A 25,577-nucleotide genomic window follows, 5' to 3' on the forward strand; every position below is an offset into this window, starting at 1 on the left:
TTCAAAGTAAAACGATTCACACAAAAAAGAAAATTAAAATAGCAAAAAAGAAAAGATTAATGTTAAGAAAGTTCAGTTCAAAGTTTAAATCTTGTTACATCTCAAATTGTTATTATTTACTTAACATTTCTGAACCATTTCAAAACGGTCAGAAAACTGTATGCTTATCCCATTTGTGAGTAGAAAATGGGTCTTTCAAGTCCCTCTTTATTGGGACCTGTTCTTACCACAACTAAGCTTATTATCACACTGTTTGTTTCTCAGTTATAGTAAGAAGGTTCTCTCACTTACTTAAGGGGGGAAAAGACTATACCATAAGTTATGACTATGAAAGAAATTTATATTCTATTCAAATTAAGCAAACATTAATATGAATTTAACTCAAAACTTTACTTTCTAAGATTGGCTGTTACAAACAGTAACAAGATGGACCACCAGCTAATTAAAAAAAAAATCATTGCACTAATAAGGAAAGCTACACTTCCCTAATTATAATGGAGTTTTCTTTTGGCAAGTAGAAATCAAGATCTGTTTAAAACAAGTGGCTGCATCTATGTTACCAGTGTTAATGGTTAATTCTAAAATAAAACTTGGGGGTTGATATTTCAGTAATATTATATTTGTGAGACATCTGTGTAACTCAAGACTTGGTGCTTTTTTGAAATGGACGTATAATGCACAACTTTTACAAAATATTTATATATTTTTTTTTTTTTTTTAAAACACAGTACAAAGAATCACGAACACATTCATCTAGGAGCCCAGCTAAAACATATTTGTTAAGCACTTAATTTGTGCCCCTCAGCCAGAATTTGAAGGTAGGGTTGTTAGTTATCATTGCAGCACTTATAAAATTGTATGAATGCACATAAGGCGCATATATATTTAGTGGAATGGCAGGGGTCATTTTTTAAGTATAATTCGTTAGTATATTCAGATATTGTACTTGGATTCAACCAGATGATCATTATTTAGATGTTACTGCCATATCTTACGGATACGCATTTTAGAGTAATGATTTTAATCTCAACTCTTATGACTGTGACTGTGTGTAAATGTACATGCCCAACTTGTGCCCAGTGAAATTAGTGGATTAAAAAGATGGACTGAATGATGGTTACTCCTTTAATTGTATTTTATATAGATGGTTTCATTAACCTGTATAGTTTGTGAATTCATTATAAAGCCAAATGATAAATGTGAAGTTGATATTAATGTGCTATATTTTTGTTTTGTTTTAGTTTCTTTTCAAAAAGTATTTGAAAATTGGAAGTATTTTCTGACTTATATTGGTACAGAAGATGTTTAAGAAATGATAGCAGCTCCAGAAATAAACACAGAGTTTCATTATCCTCAGTAAGTATGATATATATATATATGTATATGTTTAGTGTAATCTGTGTGCACTTAATTTTGTCCTTTTTCTTAATATTTGCATGCATTCTTGTTTTATGTCTTGCAGGGAAACAGATGCACACTTTTCATCAGATACTGAATTTGAAGACCCAGATGGAAGAAATCCAAAGTTGGGTAAAGGAAAAGTAAGTACCATACTGGTTTGCTATATTTCAGGTTATTTTCATATAATGTGAATAGCACCTGCTGCGATTGCCATTGTTCATCTGTCTGCCTGCATGAAGCATACAGTAGCTCCCAGTGACTTAAAAAATCTGCGAGTTACCCAGTCAATGTCCTGACTCAAGTCTATTATAAAATGTATTGTTGGAATTGATAAGTTTGATGTGCACCATCATTTCCTATATAACCTTCAATATTTGGAGCAATTTAGCAAGAAGTGTCGAGTAATAATTTAACCTACAAAATATGAAAAGTTCCACAAAATACCTGAGGCTGCAATTGCTTGAAAATGGAATACTGGAAAATATTAAAATGCTTAATGGTGAAGTAGTGAATAATTATTAAAGCTAGATTTTTTCCATCTTTGTATTTATTACTTTTGTAACAAAAGCAGTTATGTTTAACCCAATGTTGGATGTAAATTTTCCTCTGAAAAATTTGCTAATTATCATGAAAGTTGAATATAAATCATCTGACACTGGTACCCAAATAAAGAGTATCAAAGTATTTTGTTTTCAATAGTGATGATATTGATCAAAAAATTTACTTGTCAAAACATTGTAAAGTCACTGTGTCATCACTGCACTCCTAAAAACATGTTATACAGTCATCCAAAATTCAGCCATATTCAGAAATTCATTATGAAAAATGCATAAAAGCAAAACAAATAGCCCAAAGTCCCATTAATATTAAGTGCACAACACTGATAACTGTTACCAGTTCATTCCATAACACTAATACATATCCAACACACTCTTGAAGACAAATGGAAAAGCTGTTACATTTTCTCAAGAGCAGTGGCTCAGAGTAGCATGCAACAAAAATGATCTACGCCATGGGTATGAAATACTACTTCCCCTCTCAATTATTTTTTCCCGGGTTACATTTTCTTAACTTTATTCTAAATGTCAAATACAAATTGAAATTGATCTGAAAAAACGTGGCACAATATGTGACTACAGCTGATTAGCAGATGAGGAGCATTTTTGAATCTTCCACAGCCTGTCAATTAATTATATTATGTGAGACATTTATGCCTAAAACCAGATGCTTAGAGACAGTATACTAAATATAACTCAAGAATTTAAACCCTGTGCGTGCCATGGTATCTATGCTGTGGCAATATGCAGGTGTAAACATACAGTGAATTTCAGAATTATATACATAGTGACATTCTTTTAAATTTGATGGAGCGGTATATCTATTCTAGCACGTTACATAAAGTGTGTAGTAGCCATAGCATGTAAAAAATGTATACCATCTAATACATCTTGAGTTTACTGCATATTAATATTATGTTTAATGCTATTAGGTCTTTTTTACATTAACTTGTTAAATTTACAATATACTGCTGTCATGTGAAATTTTATTTTATACTTTGACTTTTACATACACATGGAATATGTGCTTTTTTTAATACAGCAGAATCCCAATTTAACATGACCGTGTTTAACATTTTCCCACATTTTATAGTATTATTTTTGAATGGTGAGTAAAATTTGATCTGTCAGAAGTAGCATTTGTTTTGTTGATGTAAGTAAATATATTTGTATTAAATTTATGGCTCCAGCAGGTTAGAAAGGTGAATGGATGGAACTATTTTATTAGTTATCAGTGACATATTTAAATTTTTAATTTTTCAGCGTATCCAGTTTTTTTAATATCCAGGGCAATATTCAGTAGTCAGTATAAATTACTTCAGAGCCAGACTCATTAATGTTGTTTTTGTTATTAAATAATGGATTAAATGATCAGAACATCTGGAGTTCTCCCAGTTTCGTCCGGCTTTGGAAGGTTCATTGTGGACATTTTATGTATTTTTATTTGGAAATCAAAAATGTGTGTTCCCCAAACATTCAAAATTGACATGTGGAAAGGGGTTTGCTGCACATTGGAGTCTGTGTACATAAAGTGCAGGGGTAATTAATGCTTGCCGACTGTAATGTTTTCAAGTACATTCTGCATCTGCATATCCCCTTTATCTGCTGAAACATAGGACATGTGTTTGTTTGTGTATTTTACAAAGTAATGCTTATATATATTGGTTTCATGATGGCACCCTTGCCGTGCAGGGGTGCACATATAATAAAAGCGACAGATTAATCCTGTATTTTGTGTTTTTTTTATTAGAGCTTAAAGAAGGGTAAAAAAATCCCTAGTGAGAAGGTTAAAAGCAACAATGGTGGAAAACCTGCTAGCATGAGTCGGATGAATGGACATCATCAAGAAAATGGCATGGAAAACATGATGCTTTTTGAAGTGGTTAAAATGGGCAAGAGTGCCATGCAGGTGAGAAGACGTTTGATCCTAAAATTAAACTTAGGTGTAAAGTAAATATCAAGTTATTTTCCAGCATTGTTTTTAAGTGTTGCTGCTATATTCCTATATTAGACAGAAAGGTGTTGTTTTATACACCAGTGCTTACTTCTGCAACAGAAAGTTAGAGTGCATCCGGAAAGTATTCACAGCTCATCACTTTTTCCACATTTTGTTATGTTACAGCCTTATTCCAAAATGGATTAAATTCATTTTTTCCCTTAGAATTCTACACAAAACACCCCATAATAACAATGTGAAAAAAGTTTACTTGAGGTTTTTGCAAATTTATTAAAAATAAAAAAACTGAGAAATCACATGTACATAAGTATTCACAGCCTTTGCTCAATACTTTGTCGATGCACCTTTTGTCAGAAATTACAGCCTCAAGTCTTTTTGAATATGATGCCACAATTTTGGCACACCTATCCTTGGCCAGTTTCGCCCATTCCTCTTTGCAGCACCTCTCAAGCTCCATCAGGGTGGATGAAAGCATCGGTGCATGGCCATTTTAGATGTTCAATCGGATTCAATTTGAATCCACCTCCGATCCACCTGGCCTTACTTCCCTTCCATTTAGTCTCTTACATGGACAATATATCAACTTTTTTGCTCTCCATCATATCGACTAACTAGTGCTGGGAGATATACCGGTTCATACCGAAAACCGTTTTTTATTTTTGTTATGATATGGATTTTTCTTATACCACAACACCGGTTTAAATAGCCTAAACAACGTTCAGAAAGTGGCACAGCGGGAAACTCTTTAAGGGGGGGACCTTTTTAACTGCTACACCGCTAAACACACATGCAATATAGTACATGCGTTAGTGGAGGTATTGAGCGGTGAAAATGGACAGAGAACATTCCAAAACTGAAGCTGTAGCAGACCATAAAATTGAACATGATGACACAGAAGAACTTTTGCCAAAAAAAGGAGCCGTGTCTGTTGTCTGGTTTTAAAAGGTCGGATGTGGACCAAACAACTATTTACTGCAAATGCTGTTGGGATAAATTTGTCGCCAGAGGCGGCAACATGAGCAATTTGCTGCACCACCTTAGCCACAAACATACTTGGGAATACCATGAATGTATGTAACTAAGAATGGCACCCTCCACGTCCTCAGGTAAAACTGAAAAAACTAGAGGACACTCGAGTCAGATGTCACTTATAGATGCGTTTGCTGGAGGTACTGTCTACGACTTTAAAAGCAAGCAGTGGATCGAGATAACCGTCATTCCAATCTATATTGCTAACATGTCAGTGGACAGAGATTGTTAACATTAACAGAAAGTGTAGTTGGTTTACAAAAAATATTTACTATTCCATGTTAAGACATGTTCGGTGCAATACAACTTTTGACAAGCACCTCTGGATATAAGTCTAAATGCTTCTTTGGGTACTGTATATTTTGGACCCAGAAAATTCTGCCTGCAGTCTTAACAGCACTCACAGAATTTCAAAAGATCTCTGGTCTCAGAATTAATCTGAATAAAAGTGTACTCTTTCCAGTGAATTCTCAAGCATATAATATTAGATTAAATACCCTTTTATCATTGCAGAACAGTTTAAATACCTAGGGGTAAACATCACAAGTAAACATAAAGCTCTATATCAACAAAATTTCACCGCCTGCATGGAAAAAATTCAACTAGACTTGCATAGATGGTCAACCCTTCATCTCACACTAGCTGGAAGAATTAACACTGTTAAGATGAATATTCTTCCTAAGCTCCTTTTTTATTTCAAACCATTCCAATATATATTAATAAATCATTCTTTAGGCAATTAGATTCAACAATAACCTCATTTATTTGGAATTCAAAACATCCACGCATCAAAAGAGCAACCCTACAAAGACAAAAGGCAGAAGGCGGCATGGCTCTACCTAACTTCCAGTATTATTACTGGGCAGCAGAAATACAGGAGATAAGAACCTGGACACAAATAGAAGAACGTACTCGGGCTTGGACCGCAATAGAAGTAAAATCCTGCAGTACTACTTTGTATTCCTTGCTCTGTGCTCCAATAAACACACGTTATCGGCAATATACAAATAACCCAATTGTGCTCCACTCACTTAGAATCTGGAACCAATGTAGAAAGCATTTTAAGACGGAGAAGCTTCTATTTGTGGCACCTCTGCAAGAGAACCACCTCTTTCAACCTTCACAAACATATGCAGTTTTTAATATCTGGAAAAAAATTGGAATTAACTTGCTTAGAGATCTTTATATAGACAACTTTTTGCATCCTACGAACAATTACATTCCAAATTTAGCATTCCAGCTACACATTTCTTTCACTATCTTCAAATCAGGAACTTTGTTAAACAGAACCTTCCAAATTTTCCTCATCTTGCACCCTCATCCATGTTGGAAAAAATATTGCTCAATCTCAAGGACTTAGGACTCCATCTCTACAGTATATAAAACCATTTTACAATCCCTCCCTTTCAAAGATCCAAGAGGACACTGGGAAAAAGATCTCTCAATTAATATACAGTGAACCCTCGTTTATCACGGTTAATCCGTTCCAGACTCTACCGTGATAAATGAATTTTCGCGAAGTAGGATTCTTTATTTATAAATCGAATATTTTTGCAGTTAGAGTATAGAAAACCTGTTTACGACCTTCTAAATACGTTTTTTAACATTATTAGAGCCCTCTAGACATGAAATAACACCCTTTAGTCACCATTACACTCATATTACCCAATACATTAGACAAAATAAGAGAAAATAAGACATATTAGACGTTACAAATATATTATTACTAGGCTCACCCGCCTTTTAAGGCGACCGATTTTTATCCTCAATTTGTGTGCGCTGCATGTGTACATAAGGCATGTAACTGTAGGGAATGAGAACATCAAAGTGCCCATTCATAACATCTCCTGAAAACCTAAGTTTTTTTTATCCCCTCGAGTGCCTGTCCAAAGTCGTACAATATCAGCCCGAATCTGTACCACTAAAGACAGAGTTTCATGCACTAAATAAGCTATAGATGAGAATAAGCAAGCACCATCTCCCCTGATATTTACTACGTGGAGAGGCATTTGTACTCCATCAACATTAATTATTTCCAGAGACATAATTTTGTCTATTTTTCCAGCGCATCGCGCACAAAAGCAAGGGGATGATGGGAGCAGCAGAACTCTGCTCACATCGCGTCGCTTCGTACCGCAAGTCGCAAGTAGTAAGTCTGTGATAAGCGGAACACCGCTACGCTTTGCACTCACGGGACGGAAGGACAATCCCGAGCGCTTTTATATAGTAGATTATTGTACTGTACATTTAATTACACACGCACAGTTCTTACACACAACCACTAACCTATGAAGGCACAACCTCAATAGGAGAGTCTTCAGGTGGTGCAGTATATTCAGCAGGTGTATCATTGTCTTCTTCGCTGAAGGAGTACTAAGAGTAGGCAGTGGGTATCTGGGTGCGCGGCTGAAGAACATCTTGATAGGCAGTTGCTGGCGCTGTCTTTTCATATGCGTGAGGAGGTTTTTGTAGGGTATTGCCATCTTTGATCATATCCAAGAGTTTCACCTTCTCTTGGATAGCAAGCATCTTCCTCCGGCACTTAGTTTTATTGTCAGAAGGCTTAGAAAAAGCAGCACGTTTAGGAGCCATCGTGGGGCTTAGATAAAAGTTCTCAGAAAGCGCATGCGTATTGACGTAAGCGTGTATGAGAAAAAATCGCGATAGAGTGAAGCCGCGAAAGTCGAAGCGTGATATAGCGAGGGATCACTGTATCAGAAAAGGAGTGGAAAGTAGCAATGGAGAGAATTCACTTAAGCTCCATATGCGCAAAGCATACAATTATACAACTTAAAATTATATATCGAGCACATCTGTCTCGACTAAAACTCTCCAAAATGTTTCCAGGGCATGATCCAACCTGCGAACGTTGCAACCAAGTCCCAGCCTCACTGGGTCACATGTTCTGGGCCTGCACCAAATTAACATTATTTTGGACAAAAATTTTTAATTACCTTTCAGATAGCCTTGGACTCACAATCCCCCCTAACCCTTTAACAGCTGTGTTTTGGGTTCTTCCAGAGGGGCTTAAAGTGGAGAAAGACAAACAAATTGTGATTGCATTCACTACACTTTTGGCACGCAGACTTATTCTGATAAACTGGAAGAACCCAAACTCTCCTCTTTTAAGTCAGTGGGAAACCGATGTGTTATATTATTTGAAATTGGAAAAAATCAAATCCTCAGTTAGAGGATCCGTACAGACTTTTTTCAAAACATGGCAGGATCTAATTAGTAATATTTTAAAATAAGTTCATAAAGCACAGAGAATTTATTAATTTTGGTATGTTTACAAGCCTTAAATTTTACTCCGTTTGGCTTGCTCTCTCTCTCAGGGGTGGGGATCAATCTGTTTTTAACTCAATTTTTCTTTTTGTAAAAACTTGATTGCTTTATATGGATTGCAATAAAATTAATAAAAAAATAAATAAATGCTTTGGATGGTTGAAAATATGTTGTCAGAATTATAGTTTAAGTTGTTTGCAAGATTTGTTCAATAAAAGGGCTCTATATTTTTGACTGCTACTGTCATGCAATGTGATTCCTTCTCTTCATTAGTGCCATCCCCTTGAAAACTATCACTTTATGGGGCCATGCAAACCTGTATTAATACTTGTGTGCACATTAAAACGTTTCTTTGTACAATGTACAATTCTCATAACAGTGGAGTAGGTTATAATTAGCCAGTCTACTGCAGTAATTTCAGTGGAAAATGTCGTTAACATCCACTCATGTATGGGGAAAAAAAAATACCGTCAAATACTGGTATAATTTTGAAAAATACCGTGATATAGAATTTTGGTCATACTGCCCAGCACTACAACTGATTCTCTCCCCTTACCTGTCATACTGCCAACATTCAAAGTTCCTACCCTCAGTTCCACTCTCTTTACCTTCCTCCTCTCCTCAGAAACCAACCAGTGTGTTTCTTTGTGCCAGTCCCAAGCCTGGATAAATGGGAAGGTTACGTTAGGAAAGGCACCTGGTGTAAAAATTTTGCCAGATCAATATGCGAACAACAAGACATTATCTAATATATAAAGCAGAGTCAATGTGTGTGTGTATGTATGTTTGTTTATCCGCCATACAAATCGGCACCAGGTGTCCGATCGGCACCAACCTAGAGATGGGGCTCCTTTTTGACCTGGAGAAGGTCATGGGGTATGTTTGGTTGGGAAAAAAGTTTGTGGTGAACTCCAGGACAACTTTTCACCAACACAACGTTCCCTACACGTCCCCGTACTTATCATCGACAAGATGGCCGCATGTTGCAACAGATGTTCATCGCAGCACCATCCAGCGGCAGCTTTGGTCTCTGTGCATCGCTCTTTACCCATGTTTCTTTAAATTGCCAAGAGATGGCGGAAGTGTCCAAGTATGGGAAGCGGAAGTGTCCAAGTATGGGAAGGCCGACTGCTTTAATCGGGTGAAGGGGAACTGCCGTATGGGTGTAAAATGTGAACGACCCATTGCGCATGACCGGCTGACACACCCGCGTTTCTGCACATCACACTCCCACACACACTGATAGTGCTGTATTTCATTCGCCAACGTCCATTATATAGTAGCATATTTCAACAGAGACTCGCCTTAAAAATACGGCATCCTTCCCCCGCCATTTTCCACACACGCAGCACTGGTTGTGTGTCAGTTCTTTCTGTAGTTACCATCGCCAACGTCTGTTAGATGGCAGTATGGTTCAACACAGACGCTCCTTACCGTGTAATACGACTTGCCTTTGTGCCAAGACACTCTATCCAAATATTATTGAAGCAACTATCATGACAGGTTGCGCAAGACATAAAGATGTTTTCATACCATGAATACTGCTGATTCCAAATAATTTACCCTTTGAATTCAAACGTCTGCAGTTTCGTATTCATTTGGCTTTTGCTATGTCAATTAATAAGGCTCAAGCCCAATCACTACAAGTTGCAGCTATCAATTTAGAAAATCAATGCTTTCACACGGACAACTCTACGTAGCATGTTCTACAGTGGAAAATCCTCAAAATTAAACAAAAAATATACTGTATCCAAACGCTCTGGAATGACCATTTGCATTACCTATCACAATAAAATGTGAATCAGAAAACTGTTTGTTGTATTTCTATGTTCTGTTTCTTTCATTTGGGAAATTCTCCGGTTATAGATTCACGGGCAACGGCGGAAACTCCTGCTAGTATTCTTATACCAATAAATGGGTTTAATATGATCTCCATAGTCAACAATTTACAGAACAAGTAAACTCAGTAATATTTAATGAAAGCAATGAAAACAGTCCTCATTAAAGAAGAGTTTGAATAATATGGTTTTCCTAGGCTTCACATTATGTCCATCAGAATATTAAATCAGGAATGACTGTAACTAACAGTTATTGGGAAAGACTTAAGTCTTAAATGTAATTTTCATTTTTTAAACCATAAGAATATGTCTTTGACCTTTTTCATTTTTCTTTGCTTAATTGTAGTCTGTGGTAGATGACTGGATAGAGTCTTACAAGCATGACAGAGACACAGCACTTCTTGACCTAATCAACTTTTTTATCCAGTGTTCTGGCTGCAAAGGTAATTTGAACTGAGTCTGTGATTTTGTATACTGAATTGAATTGGATTAAGTGGGTTTAAGAATAAATACATATCTAGACTGGGTATATGTATGACTGTATGAGATATATGTGTGGGGAGGGGGAACAATAGTATCAAAATTGCACAGTGTCCAATGTTTTCATTTTTTTTCAGTAGTATCAAAGCAAAACATTTACACATTGAAATCACTTCAACACATTTTGTCTTGAAACACAACAAACTTTTATCATTTAAAAAACAAAAATTCAATGTCTCAGATATTTTAAACCAGTTGTTTTAATATTAGATATGTGTTTAGACATAAACCACAAATAGCTTGCATGAATAGCATTAATGCCCAATTTACAGTAACCCCAAGTAAACATACAAATTTTTAAATTGGAAATTTATATTTTTAACAATACTAAATCTCCTAATTAAAGCTATCAGATATGTAACTATTCATATTAAAAAGTTCCAAATGTAAACAAATTATATGAGCAGCAGTATCTATATCTGTTTGTAAAGAAATAAAGTGCTGTTGGCCTAATCTTCTAGATGTACTCAATGTCCTTTATTGTAAAATAAAATGTACAAAAGTCAACATATTTACTTAGTCTTGTTTTACCTATGAACTGTGATGTGAGTCAATGTGCTAATTTGTACTGAGCCATCTTTGTGATGGTACACCTTGGCAACTTCTGTTGCATGATCCTTCCACTACACCAGTGTATTCTCTAGTGTTAAAATGGATGACAAAGAAAGAGAACTTTAATGTATGAAACTTGTAATCCAAACAAAATGTATGTTTTTCTCCAGTCTGTGCTGCTACTGATTCTACATATGCAGTTAAGTTTAGCATATGTTTGGATTCAAGGGTAGTATTTAGTCAGATAGTTGTTTCAATGCTACTGTCTATCCTTTCACCCAGTGTTAATCTGTAAATCTCCAGTGATTCATTCTGTAAAATTTCTAATTGAATGGGTTTATATCTGATAGATCTTCTGTGCTTTGTGTTTTTTATATTAATTTCTTCAGTGATTTATTTTCTCTTTTTTAAGGTGTTCAGCATCTTGAACACACATATTTCAACCAAACTGTAAATGTGACTATAAACAACACCAACATTTATTTATGTAGCACATTTTTATACAAAAAGTGTAGCTCAAAGTGCTTTACAAGATGTCAAAGCGAAAGACAAGAAAAAAGAAACAAATAAGATTAGACAATATCAAACAATCAAAGAAAGTAAAGTTAAAAAACAAAGGAGGAAAGAAAAAAGAATCTAAACAATCTTAAAAACAGGTAAGTTTCCAGTAGAAGAGTAGCATCCTTATATCCCTTGTCATGATGCAAGTCTCTCTGGATGTGTCCGGTGATCATGAGAGATGGGTGGGAAGAGAGAAAAAAAAAAACCAACAAAATTCCAGTTAGGCTGAAGGAAAAAAAAGAGCTGTACTGGTTCCAATGTCAAAATACTGCCCATCCCCCACTGGGCAAATGGAACCTTAAACGGTTAATGTTCTACTTTGTACAGGCATAAAATTAATTTTTGAAATGGGAGGGATGGAAACCTTAATTAAAATTTACACAAGGTGGGATTTTAGAGTTGAGGGGCTAAAACCCACAGTTTAAAGTACCCAGATATTAATATTGAGGCATTTTTAATGTCACAAAATTCTTCGATTTTTACAGAACTTATACAACTTTGACTAGATAAAGCTATCAGCGTCATCTTTCAAATGTACTATTTCTGTGATTGTAACTTTCATTAACTAATTGCCTCATTTTGCATGTAGAAATTTCCACTTATATTTTGCCAAAAAGCCAACCTTGCAGAAAAATATAGAATATAAAATATACAGAGAATTTTTTTTTTTATCCATACTATAATGTTTCTTCCTGTCAGCATAACTGCCATCATAAGGCTGTACATGTAAGTGCTCTTAGTTTAAGAAATGGAAATTTAATCTATTTTCTGCTGGATTATCGCAATTCTTCTCAACGTAAGAAAGTTGGCAACCGGAGCTATAGCTGATTTTTTTTTTTAGCTATTCTGTAGCATTGTTCATCTTTTTTTATGTATCACTGATTTTACTTTTCAGTTTTAGTTGTACAGGCAATCCGTTATTCACAGACATTTTAAAGAAATGATTATTACTAGGGTTTTTCAGTTTACTCACAACACAGCATGAATTTGGCTACTGTTAGTTTATCATGTAAAAATGAGTGAAACTGTATACACATTAACTTAACAATCCATCTCCTGAATGTTTGTACTGTACTTCAGCTTGTTTTTAGCGCTTACCTTAAAGTTTACTGCAGTTTCTTCTAAAGGCAAATTTTTAGCAAAGGGCACCATATACCTTGTCCTTGACTCTTGCTTGCGCAGTTCCACTGAAAAGTTGATTGTGAAACTCCACAGCTCCTTGGTACAGTTGAAACTACATTGTTTGTGTGCAAGCTTAATAAAAAAAAGGATGTTAAATGTTTTTGCAACAAGCTAGAGATATTGCTTACCAGATTAATGTGGAAAATGAATGCATTACACATCTGAATTTATGTGAATTACTACATTTGTTTGTAGTAACTGCTATCTCACTGTGAATTGTAATGTAAAAATGTACACCTCCTTGTTCAGTTGGATAACTCTATTCCAATGTGTGTGTTTATATAAATATATGTAATTGTAGTTAATTGAAGTTTATCTCTTGGCTTATTCGTAAGGTTGGGAATAAATGAATTATCTTTTAAGACTTATACTGGCATCTGAGTGAACAAAATATTGTAGATGGATAACCCTGTTTAATAAACATTGCAGACACGTGGGTAATATATATATATATAGGGCAATGCTTACGCTGTCAGATAGTCACTAGAGCATGCAACACTAAAGCTTCATTATGATGAGCTGTTAACAAGTTAAACAGCAATGAAATAAATATTCCCTTGCCTTGAATTTGCTATGTAGCAGTGGGTGATGGTCTCAAAGTGACTCATTAACTTAGATACATTTCCCCCTTTTCATGACAACTTTCATTCGTCGTGTTCTGCAACTAGTCCTTTTTAATCCTTTCCGAATCGGCCAAATGCTGGAATTATACTGACATGTTGATTCACTTAGACCTACTTTAATCTGGGGTTATTTTTTGCTAACTTTTTATTGAAGGTAAAATGCTCAGTAATCTTTACTGAGATGTAAAAATGCAGTTTCTAAAAAGTTACTGACATGAGGGATTTAGATGGGACTAAGATTGCAGAGGTGGTAATAAAACCCATCCGAATAGGACTGTAGTTATATAAAAGTGCTAGATGCCCAATTTGCATGCTACACACGTGTGATCCCGTACTTTTTAGTGAAAGTTTGACAGTAATTTTAGTTCAAATCTTGTCACACACAGTCATCATCAACGGTTACGGTGATAATTAAAATATGAAGCAGTATAATAATCAGTGCCGCCTCTTGCCAAAATGAGGCCCTCAATGGAATAGTCTTTGTACCCCTGCCCCTCACCGAATCCACTGCATTAGTATTTCTTTCAACAGCTTGAATTTGAACAATAAATATACAAATAAATAAAGAAGCACACATCATAAATTTAATTATAACTTTTAATGACAAATACAAAAATATATTTTTTTAATATTTCAAACTTCCTATCGGTCTCTTTGTTGCATGTTGCAGCAGCACAAGTCTTCATTTTCTGAAGGCAGAGTCATCTTTAAGTCATCACATGACCGTTTTTGTTCAAGGTCTGAGTTGATGATAGCCAAGCTGCTCATATAGTCTTGTGCCATGGATTACTGTATGTCTTGATGACCTTAGGTTTTTGAAAATCTGGGAGGGTTGCAATATTCTGGAGGGCAACCTGTAGTCAAAGATATTTAATGACAATTATATACCGGTTGAAGGCATAATTAGTAATAATAATAATGGTCCAGTGTATCAATGTGGTGTTACTTGGTACAGCCACAGTATCACTTGTGACGTGATACAACAAAAATCATTTTAATGCTACTGCTACTAGTTGTAGTAGCAATAATAATTATAATATAAAATACACCTACTACTACTACTAATATTGTATAAAATACTACTACTGCTAATATAAAAATAAACTAATACTGCTACTGGATATGCTTAATAATCTTGCTTAATGCAGTAAATACAGGGCCAAAATGAAGCTGAATATTTAGATATTTAAAAAATAAGCATTTGAATATATCACCCATCCATCCATTATCCAACCCGCTACATCTAAACTACAGCGTCACATTTACAAATTTCATGTCTAAACTTAATTTTTACTTTCCAACCAATGACAGCAGAGAGCAATACGACATTAACTAAATTAGTAATGTTAGCTACCAATAAAATTTACCAACAGTTAAAGTTAATCTGAGCTGATTGATCTTTTTGTATGCCAAAGTTGCTTGCATTGTGTTTTTCCACAAATCAGCCAATCACTAACTGGTGAAATTTACAAATGTGTTCTCAATGCAACAACACTCATAGCACTTAATATGTCAAACTATGTAGTAACATTTAGAAGTCCTGAAGTCTATGTGTTAGTAGTAATTAATCCTTGACTGTGTGTTAGCTAGGTTCTATAACTTCACATAATATCTGTTAAACACTCAATATCAAAAATATTACACATAGTGCTATTTGTATTCCATTGTTACTCTAGCAAACCACAAGCTTTAGTGTATTAGCAATTTATTTAGCGTTAGCTAACTTACTGGAAATAACACAAAATTAGATTTCTAAATACACCTGCAATCAGTGCAGCATGAGCTGCTTCTTTGTGCTTTCATATTTTTCTTTTCTGTGCAGCTGACTGGTGTGGGCTTGAAACCATCTCTCTGCTCATTCATGGAAAATTATAACAAGAGTTGACTGTCAACAACAGTAATTTTACAATTCATGAAACAGCAATAATCACAAGTAGAGTCCAAGCTGCAGATCTCTAGAACTCTGCTTCATTGAGGAGGTTGTCTCTTTGCATTATACTTCAGTGATGCTGCACAATATGCCCAGTATGGTTGAGATTAAGGTTGTAGAACAAGCTTTCTGATTCAAATGAAGTAAACTAAGTGACAAAAACTATGCAATCAAATTGGGTCTCCAGCAGAGCTCCTGAACTCCCGGTGCAGCAACCCCACTCATCAGTTCTCCGATCACGGGCCACACACATACTGCACATAGGAACGTTAGCAATGTCAGCTTGGTTTATTAATTAAACTGGAAACCATCCCATCCCAAATATGTATGAAATAAGTACAAATACAGTTTGCTAATAAAGTTTGTGTATGTACATGTACACATACCTGTTTGATTTTTTTTGTGTAATATGCAAATGCAGATTTTTATTGGATTCATTTTATACAATAGAACTTGTAATTACATGCTCTATTAAAATCAATATAATGATTTTAAAACTTTACAAATACCATATTTATAACTGTATATTAGGCTCACTGAATGGTAAAGAAAATAAAAGTAACCACAGTTGTGAATATCTGTAGTTAGCTATGAGCTAATGGGGAATTTGGATAAACAATAGTACTTTTAATTGCTTTTATTTAATTATAATTAAAATCCTTTTGCTCAAGAAGTGACATTTCAGTGTATAATGTAGGATGCACTTGTAATTTTCTTTATTTAATACAGTTAAGGTTTTCTTCATAAAATAAACGATTATGTGAATTTGTCCACAGCAAGATCTTTGATACAACTACCCCATTTTTACATGTTTTAATGATGTCTTTAGGTGTTGTTACTGCAGAAATGTTTAGACACATGCAGAATTCTGAAATCATTAGGAAGATGACTGAGGAGTTTGATGAGGTAACCATAAACATTTCTATTTTCTGTTTTTGCTTTCAGTATGATATGGGATAGTTATTTCATGTGAAATCATTTAAAAGTGACTTGAATTCATTTTACTAACTTGAGAATTATTTTTAATTCACAAAGCTTTATGGGCACACAAAAAATTAACATATCCTAGAATGTTCATATCAAATCAGTGATCTTTTTCTCCTCTTGCAGGATAGTGGTGACTATCCACTTACAATGGCAGGACCTCAGTGGAAGAAGTTTAAGTCTAGCTTCTGTGAATTCATTGGTGTTTTGGTTCGGCAATGCCAGTATAGTATAATATATGATGAGTACATGATGGATACAGTAATCTCACTTTTGACTGGACTGTCTGATTCCCAGGTCAGAGCCTTCAGACACACTAGTACATTGGCAGGGAGGGGAGTTACTTGTGTGTTGTGTTTTTAATGTATAGGATGAACGACAATGGTTTCTCTATCCCAAGTTTTCATGTTTGTACAAAAATGAATATTTGTCCTTATCAGTTAATGATGTGCATTGTGAATGTTGAGAATGCACATTTATATAATTTGAGAAATATTGACTGTCAAATAAGCCAAAAAATAAGATTTGAATGTTCAGATTAAAATAAATATGTTCAAATATATTCAAACTTAGATTAACAATTCTGGGCATTATATGTATGTTTGTACATTCTTTTTTTATTATTTAATTATTATGGTAATGTTCACCGTGGTGACTGCAGCATAAACAAACCCCTACAGAGGAAAATATCCTAGCTGTACTCTGGAAACTTATTTAAATTTGAGAGCCATAAAAATCCTGAGCAGCAGGACCCATAAAAGAAAAGCAGTTTTCTGTCTAGTACTGACAGTCTGAGACTTGCAGACCTAGCTATCTGCCTGTTTGCTGTGGAAGCACTATCCCTCACCCTTCTCAGTCAACTCTTTATATGAAGGTATCTTGTGGTCTACGGAAAGTGCCTTTCCCTGGGCTCTACCAAAACCCTGCTTCCTATTTTTCACAGTTCTTGCAGCAGCAATACATGCCACGATGCATTTGTAGTGCAGACAACAGCTGAGTGCTACGAACGTGACCCACAGAGCATTGTTGTACTGTGTTCATGCTTTGCAAACGGGCCACAAGTTTAACATCGCTAATAATAATTTAGCGAAGTGTGCTGCCAGCACATGTGGCTCATAAGAAATTAAGTTCATTTTATAGATAGCTGTCCTGACAAGGATTAGGAGTCATAATAAGTTAAGTAAGTCTGTAACTGAGTGAGCAAAGTAAAAGAGCCTGCAAGAAGAAGAGGCAAGCAAGTTGAATGTGGACTTGTTTTATTATTTTGGAGATGTCCAGTGGGCACTAGCAGGGTGCTTGATTATATTATGTGATTCAGAATAAAAAGCCAGTCTGCACCTCTCGGCTCGCCCGGAAAAGCAGGAATGTCACAGTATCAAGTTGGAATCTGCACAATCAGTTTGTTTTTCTTTTCTCCTTTACAGATGCAGCTATATGTAAATAAAGGTGACTTAAATATTTTAAATTACACATCAATGTTTTAGGCTAGATGTTTCAAACAACAGCCAAATCAAACAGAGACTAATTGTTGGACACAGCGTTTTGGCTGACATATTATTGAGTTTTAAAGTGTAAAAATGAAAACAAGAAAATCAGAATTATGAGTTATTTTTCATTTCATTTGCAGAGAAGATCAAAGTGTTGAACAGACAGAGATCTGAGTTATTTTTTTTTAATTGAAGCAAATTACATTCCATACAATCAAGTCAAATTTACAAACCATAATTCAACCCTCATCCAAGAGATCTGAGGTTTAAGGTTGAATGAATCAGAATATGATTCAAGCTAATAGTTTTAGAGCACCAGAGAAGCATTTAGAAAAAGTGGTCCAAATACACTTGTAGATTAAAATGCAGAGCGGTGGTACTGCAAAATAAACATTTTGAAGGTGTGTGGCTGTAAGTTTTACTAATGAAGATGACCATTTAGTATTATGAAAAAGGTTGATTGTGGAATTAAAGTTAAAAAACAGGTCTTAAAAATAGTGCCGCTTTGCATAATGTGTCTGGAATAACTTGATGCCAAAATTAGTGTGGTTTAAACAAACAGCTGTTCTTTTTCAATTGAATGTCAGCTTTTGATTTTTTTTTAGTAAGCCCTATTGACAATGATGTAGTTATTATAGTTCAGTTTCTGTTCAGAATAACAAAAATGGTTGCATGGTATATTAAATGTTAACCTGCAAGCCTGCCCCAATTATAGCATGTTGTTCTTGTTCACAGCAATGAAACTGATGACTGCCTTAGTCAATGTTGCACTGAATCTCAGCATTAATATGGATAATACACAGAGGCAGTATGAAGCAGAAAGAAATAAAATGATTGGGAAGAGAGCAAGTGACAGGCTGGAGCTTCTGCTTCAGAAAAGAAAAGAGGTAAGTGATATTTTGCAGTCTATTCACTATAGATGAAGATTTCCTCAGAATAAGGACAGATTTACAAGTGGTCTAATGCTGAGAGCCTACCCTTTTTATTCCAAGCAAGTCTTCTCATTTGTCTGCTTTACTGCTGGCTTCTTTTCAGCAGTTCTGTTATGAATGTCTTGTTCACATGGCCTCCTCTGTCAGAGAAATTATTTGCTAATTAAAATACATGAAGTATGTGTTTATATTGTAACCCGAGTTCCAGTTAAATTACTATTTCGGTGCCTTCTGACAGTAGCAGTGGTAGTTCTTGGTCTACCTTACCTGTTCCAGTGCTTCAGTTAACCTTGATACAACTTCAACAACCAGAGGCTGCCTTGTATAACAAAGAAAACTAAGGTAAATAAAGAAGGAGCTTTATCAAATGATTTAATTACCAGCATTGCCAAAAGCAAAATGGATAATTGATTTGCTAAGCTAAAGCTATTCCCATTTGTACACTACCACCCCATTCAATTAGCACATAACACAATCTGCCGTCATCATATTAACACATGCTAAGTATTTTTGGTTGCAGTTTGCTTCAGAGGAGAATTACTACACTACTCTTATTAGTGCTAGCCAATGCCTAGGCTGCTACAAAGTACCGTTGGGTAGACAGCCTAGGCATATCCTTGGCCAATAACATTTTAAGAAAATCTGCTATAGCTCTGTCCATGACCAAGGTTGTCACCTCTTATCTTTGAAAAGGACATTTCAGCCTAAATATTAGGGCTTTGTATGACACTTTTCCCATGATCCCACAGTTCACTTTAAAATTTATCTTTTGGCCTTTTCGAGAGGTCCTTGGGTTTGACAACCATTCATGGTAATCTCAAAGCAAGTATATTATGTTCATGGGGAAACTAATAAAATGAATAGTTATTCTCAAACTAGCTCAACCCATTTCAGGGATTAAGAATTTATAGTACTAGTTTCAGTGTAGGAAAAGATGCAGAATAATCAAGTCGTTTTCGTTGCTAAGAAAATTGTTGCAAAATTTTGAAGGGACTGCCAAATGGCATGCATTTATTTTCTTAATCCTAACTGATACTGTGGAGCGAATTTCTGCAGAATATGAGTGTGTTTGTATTTTTTGTACTGTTTTACTTTGCATTTCCTCTGTGCTGTTTTATGTTATACAGGGTGCACCTTTGTGCCAGCTTCTTTTATGTTTACCTATGTACATAACCGTTCTATAAATTGAACCTTCCAAGTTATGCTGGACACTGTGAATAACTGTGAATTTACCGTATGGTGTACTTGCTACTCCATTTTGTCAATTTTGCATAGGATAAAATTATCCAGACATCGAAAGTGAATGGATAAAAAACTGAACAATGCAACAGTCACAATTAGATCTGCATGAATCTGTCTGCTAAAACCAGTTAGTGAACCTGATGATTCTGTGGCCTGGTGAAAGCATTCCAAAGTCAGCACATATTCCGCATACAGGTCAGGTCAGGTTAGGAAGCATGCAATGTTAAAGCACGTTTGTGCACCCATCACACGACAAAACAGCTAGGGATCCTGTTTGGCAACCCCCTAGGCAGACACGTGGTTCAGTCGCATCCTTTGGAAATGACCATGTATCTGCCGCAGCCAGGTGTGCGTCCCCTTGGCCTGATCCAGCCGTTCGGGCATTCAGCAGTCAGTATCCTGCGAGCCAGATCACCCTCAGGTAATTATGCCACATGGCTGTAGTGCCGTAACTGTCACTCCCTCACTTTGATGGTAATGTGCCTCATTTGGGGCTCCATGAGCAACCACTCATTCAACACAAAGTCAAACCAGCGGTACCCAAGGATTCTCCGAAGAGACACAGCAGTGAAGGAGTCCAGTTTTCATCTCAGGTCACTGGATAGCGTCCATGTCTCTCAACCATATAGCAACCACATACAGAGCATATAGTTTCATGAGTACTTTGCGAGGAAGTTTAATGGGAATGAAAAGGAACCAGGCTTATTGTACTTTGTCCAGTTTCTTGTTTTTGGTTTAGGTACATTTTTTGAGTGACCTCAGGTCAAATTCTTCTTTTAAAAGATATACTTTTGTTATATTATTTTTACTAACCATTTAGAGAAGTCCCTTTCAAATTGGGTGTTTGGGACATCTTAGAGTTTCTGAGCACACGTTTTGGCAGATGTCACAAAGGTAATAATATTTTTTAATATATAAATACTGTTAAAAGAGTGATGTATTTGTTTCTAAGTTTCAACTGTCAGCATACTACAAACTTCTCTCCAGCAACCCTGTGTTATTAACTGCAAATTAAGATTCATGTTAAGAAATATTCATTCCCTCCTTTCTAAAGTCTAGCTATGTATGTAAATAATCCAGCCTATTATGCTGGGGCGTTAAACATAAATATGGAAGTTCTGGAGGTAGGATTTGCTATGGAAAATTTGGAAAGGCTGATATAGAGGCAAGAATAAATTTGTCACACATTTTTGAATGAGTAAAAAGACTTGGATTTTAATAAGTCTTCATCTCAACTTTAATATTTCCATGTGAAACCAACAGTAATTTTAAAATACTGTAATTGGGTTAAAAATGTATAAGAACTGCACTGTATTTGTGACTGTAATAAAGAAAAAAGTGTTATTCGAGAGCTGTTCTGTACTGTGCTTCTAGACAGATGCATTAAATTTACTTCTGTCTGAAACAGTGTTCTTCACATTGAAATGTCTTCTTCATAAGGAGGCAAAGTATTTTCATTTTCCGTATAAACCCCCACTACCACCCCACATCATGACATGCAACAGAGTCAGTCCTGCAAATTAAATCAAAATAGTTTCCACCAGATATTGTGCAAGCTGTGTCGCAGATACAGAATTAGAAACCATGATTCTTGGGGTTGTAAACATATAGGGAAAGTGAAAATTTGAAGGATGTAGGTATGATTCTGGTTCGATCCAATATTGGGCCACTTATTCTGCCAGGATTATACGGGTCCATAGATGACACAATAACAAGCTTTTAAAATGTGAGTTCAAGATGCCTTCTGGGTCCCTTCCAGCTAAAGGTAAACCGAGCCGAGCCCCATGAGTTGTGTATTATTCTGATTGTGTAGTATTTGTCAGCTTGACTAGGAATGTGCCAGGAATACCCTTTTAGGCTCGTAATTGAGGTTTTAGTTTGGTTTGTTCAGCTTTATGGTTTATTTAGTTTTATTCTTTGATCCTTGAATTAAAAAATAATTCAAATGACAGGTTGATTTGAATGCCCATGTACGAGTAAAAGTAACATCCACTATAGGCATTGCTGTGTCTATTTGTTCAACAAGACTCCAAGAAGAAATGATTGAGCAATACTTGTGTGTCTGCTTTTATCCCTTCAGTGCTAACTTTTACAAGTACCTTAATTTTACACCGTTACAGACTGAAATCAAATGTATGTTTTTATTATATACTGTAATAGTAAAAAATAATAACAGCTCGCTACTCAAAAGGGTAAATGCAAGGAGGTCCCAGGATTGAACCTGCCACCTCTTAATTATAAGGCTGTAGTCCTTACCTCTGCACCAGCATATCTACTTTGTATCAATTGATAATTGGGCTTCAGTTTTTACACATTGCTAGTAACATGTAAATTGAACAATTTATTCTTCTTCGATTATATTCATGAATAAAAGCACACTTGTTTAGTTAGTTATTCCTTTTGTGAACATGTTTATTTGATATTTGGATTTCAGTCTTCGCACATTATACACTTCATGTAAACATTTTGTCAATTAAACTAAAACATGAAAAATGTTTGTTTTAGTTATATGTTCAACATTTCTTGCCTCACATTTCCTGTCATCCTACATTTACACATATTGTAGACACGGAACACACATGAAATGTATGTTTTCCAAATAATATATTATTTACCCTATACAATTCTAGACACCTTACACCTAGATAAATAGACTTCATGTGCCTCTGTTGGGGGATGAGGTAGCAGGCTACTTGTGCTGTTTGACACATTTGCAAAACAAAGACGCTGACAAGGTGCGAGGGAATTTAAGGTGGACCGACATTACAAATATTTTTGTAGGCTTCAGGGATTCTGGTGTTAAGGGTTAGGCTTTCTTTCTGCCACTCACCCTGTTAAACCTGTAGCATAAAGTCTCATCTTAACAGTAGAAACCGAGACTTGCTTTTTTCGACCCCTGTTAAGCTGTGCTTGATGCTGTTCTGCTGTGATTCGCCTATCAGGCAAGCTTCTGATTGGGTTGTGACTTTGGGTCTGCCAGATCTCTTTCTATCAGAGTTTCTTCCAGTTTCCAGTTACTTTTGGATTGTGTAGGACATCGTACTCACACTTTTTTTTTTTTTGAGCTAATTTCTCTAAATGAAAGACGTATTCTTCTAAGGGTAATGAATCAAGGTCTTGTTTCATTTGTTAATTGCAATTTTCTTGCCATTATCACTGGAATTTACAACTTTCTACAGTGTAATATTGTCCAAGTTGTACTTCAGAGGGCATAGTAAAAGTTTTTTCAAACTCTGTTCTAAGACAGTCAGAGGGTTTTAAAGTAATCAACAGAAATTGGGGCACCTCTGCAAATTGATTGCTTGAACTTGCAAGGCTTAATTTATTTAATTGCTGCAGAACATCTGTAGGTTGTAACCTATTAGTTGTTCCCTGAAGAAGTCCCATTTGTAATATTCAAAAATTCCCTTTTTTCAGTTTTTGCTTACTTAAACATTTAGTTTAAACCTCTGGCATCTCGCTGCTTACCATTTCACCATTTTAGGTCATTTGTTGTATTTTAGAAGATTAAATTTGAAAATATACTGGAAAAACTGAGATGTTCTAAAAATTTTGAACATTATTGTATAATGCTAATATCATGTGATTACTCGTGAACCCCTGAGAGTAGAGCCTTGATCTTGGTCTTAATTGAAAGCTTATGGTGTGATACACACTAGTGAAGCAAAAAAAGTTGGATAGCGGCAACTGTTATTGATGTTCATATCTTTCTTATGGCGAACTCCTCTAGAGGGTGTCATTGCAAAAATGAAAAGAATAAGGACAACCTCTGCTGAGCGTAAAGTGCAATGCTGAGGCTATACATTGGAAAAAGAACAACAGCAACACCATCTGCTGAGTATGAAGTACGGGATACAGAACACTTACAGAAAAATGCCAGTTCAAACTAACATGTGCTCGTGTCCTCGGACCAAAGTGATTATCATTTCAAAATACAGTACTACATATCGTGATGGTGCGAAAAAGAACTTTAGTGATGACATCTTCTGAGCATAAAGTCAAACCCAGGTGGTGAAGAATTACAAACAATAAAATGAAAAGATACTAAATTGTGTAGCAAAGTGAGACATAAATCTGCCTTTAGAGCCTTTGAGCAGTTGGCTTATACTGTAACTTAACATGCCAGACAGGCTTGATTATAGAAAATGCAAAAAACGACAGTGACAGAGAAATGTTTCTTGACAACTTCCACTCTTATTCAGGTGTTGCTTTTATTTCTTAACATCAGTGTTTGGTTGAAAAGCAGTAGTTAGAAAAGTTTGGATCGGTAATGTCCTTTCTGTGGTGTGGGATTTTTTTCATATTAAAAACAGAAGAATGTACAGTATTCCCAAAATGGAAATGTTCTGCTTTCTTTATTTGACCCACTAGAACTAAAGAAAGATATTATGATTCTGACAGGAACTGAAAGAACAAACTATCTAGAGCATATAATGAATATCAACAGATCTCTATCATTTGCATTGATGGGAGCCTCTTTTGATAATCCCCAAGGCAGGGTGCATATGTTTTCATTTACATTTTGTTTTAGTACTTGGACGTCTGTGTGTTCCACTAGTTTCCATTAAAATTACATTTTCATTTACACTGTCCAAACCAGACACGTAGGAGTTAAGGGTCTCGGACGTTTTTGAAGTTAATAATTCAAAAGTTGAAAAGCAGTAATTCTCCGTGCATATTTATATTTAACAATTAAGTTGAGAACAAGTTTTAGTACTTCCATAAACAATGTGCTCCCTATTTTAATTTTTAGATACCTAAGCTGAAATTTCTTTAAAATGTAGTAACGAATTAATGTATTTTTTTTTCAGCTGCAAGAAAACCAGGATGAAATTGAGAACATGATGAATGCAATATTTAAGGGTGTTTTTGTTCACAGATATCGGTGAGTTGTTCCGAAAGCCCTTTTTTCATTGTTCTACTTTTATAAATATACAGTAGTCATTTATCTCCATTGGCAGATTTTCATTTTAACCTCTTTTAAAGCAGTTTTCAACAGAAATTGACATTAAGAAGTAGGAGCCTAAAGCAACTTCTAAATATAAATAAAAATAATCTCTAGTCGATTGTTTGGTTTTATGCGTAGTTTGCAGCAAGGACCATAAAGTAAACTGAGACTCTCACACTTCAGCCATCTGTTCGGCTTACATAATGGTATCAAATACCAGTAGTCACCCATGCTTGCTGATAAACAGGCTAATTGAGCATCCAACTACATACAAAATTAAGAATTGTGAGCCAGAGTATTCTGTCTGTTGTAACCAACAGAAAAAATGGTACAAGTGCAATACGTTGTAAACAGTGAGACTTACCAGTGCATGCAGGGCATTGTTATGAACTGTATAATAGGGTTCAAAATGATCATATATGAAGTTTTTGGTGCAAGAGAAGAACCAACCGGAAGTGTCTGTTATGGAAAAAAGTATGTCATATATTTTTGGAGGTTTAGGAATGTTTAGAAAGAGAACTGGTTTGAC

General features: G+C 35.4%; 1 protein-coding gene across 3 annotated transcripts in view; it reads left to right on the forward strand.

Moving 5' to 3' along the window:
• The window catches only part of stag2b (stromal antigen 2b), a 210,987-nt gene that overhangs the window by 118,794 nt on the left and 66,616 nt on the right, over positions 1-25,577 (forward strand). For all 3 annotated transcript variants that reach the window (XM_039766312.1, XM_039766310.1, XM_039766311.1), the window contains exons 2-9: positions 1,242-1,356; positions 1,463-1,541; positions 3,709-3,867; positions 10,414-10,510; positions 16,285-16,361; positions 16,566-16,770; positions 18,662-18,813; positions 24,912-24,985. In XM_039766312.1, the coding sequence (XP_039622246.1) occupies positions 1,313-1,356; positions 1,463-1,541; positions 3,709-3,867; positions 10,414-10,510; positions 16,285-16,361; positions 16,566-16,770; positions 18,662-18,813; positions 24,912-24,985 (887 nt within the window). In that variant the 5' untranslated portion in view covers positions 1,242-1,312. The remainder of the gene's footprint in view (positions 1-1,241; positions 1,357-1,462; positions 1,542-3,708; positions 3,868-10,413; positions 10,511-16,284; positions 16,362-16,565; positions 16,771-18,661; positions 18,814-24,911; positions 24,986-25,577) is intronic.

Source organism: Polypterus senegalus, chromosome 10, assembly GCF_016835505.1.
Source record: "Polypterus senegalus isolate Bchr_013 chromosome 10, ASM1683550v1, whole genome shotgun sequence".
Lineage (NCBI taxonomy): Eukaryota > Metazoa > Chordata > Cladistia > Polypteriformes > Polypteridae > Polypterus > Polypterus senegalus.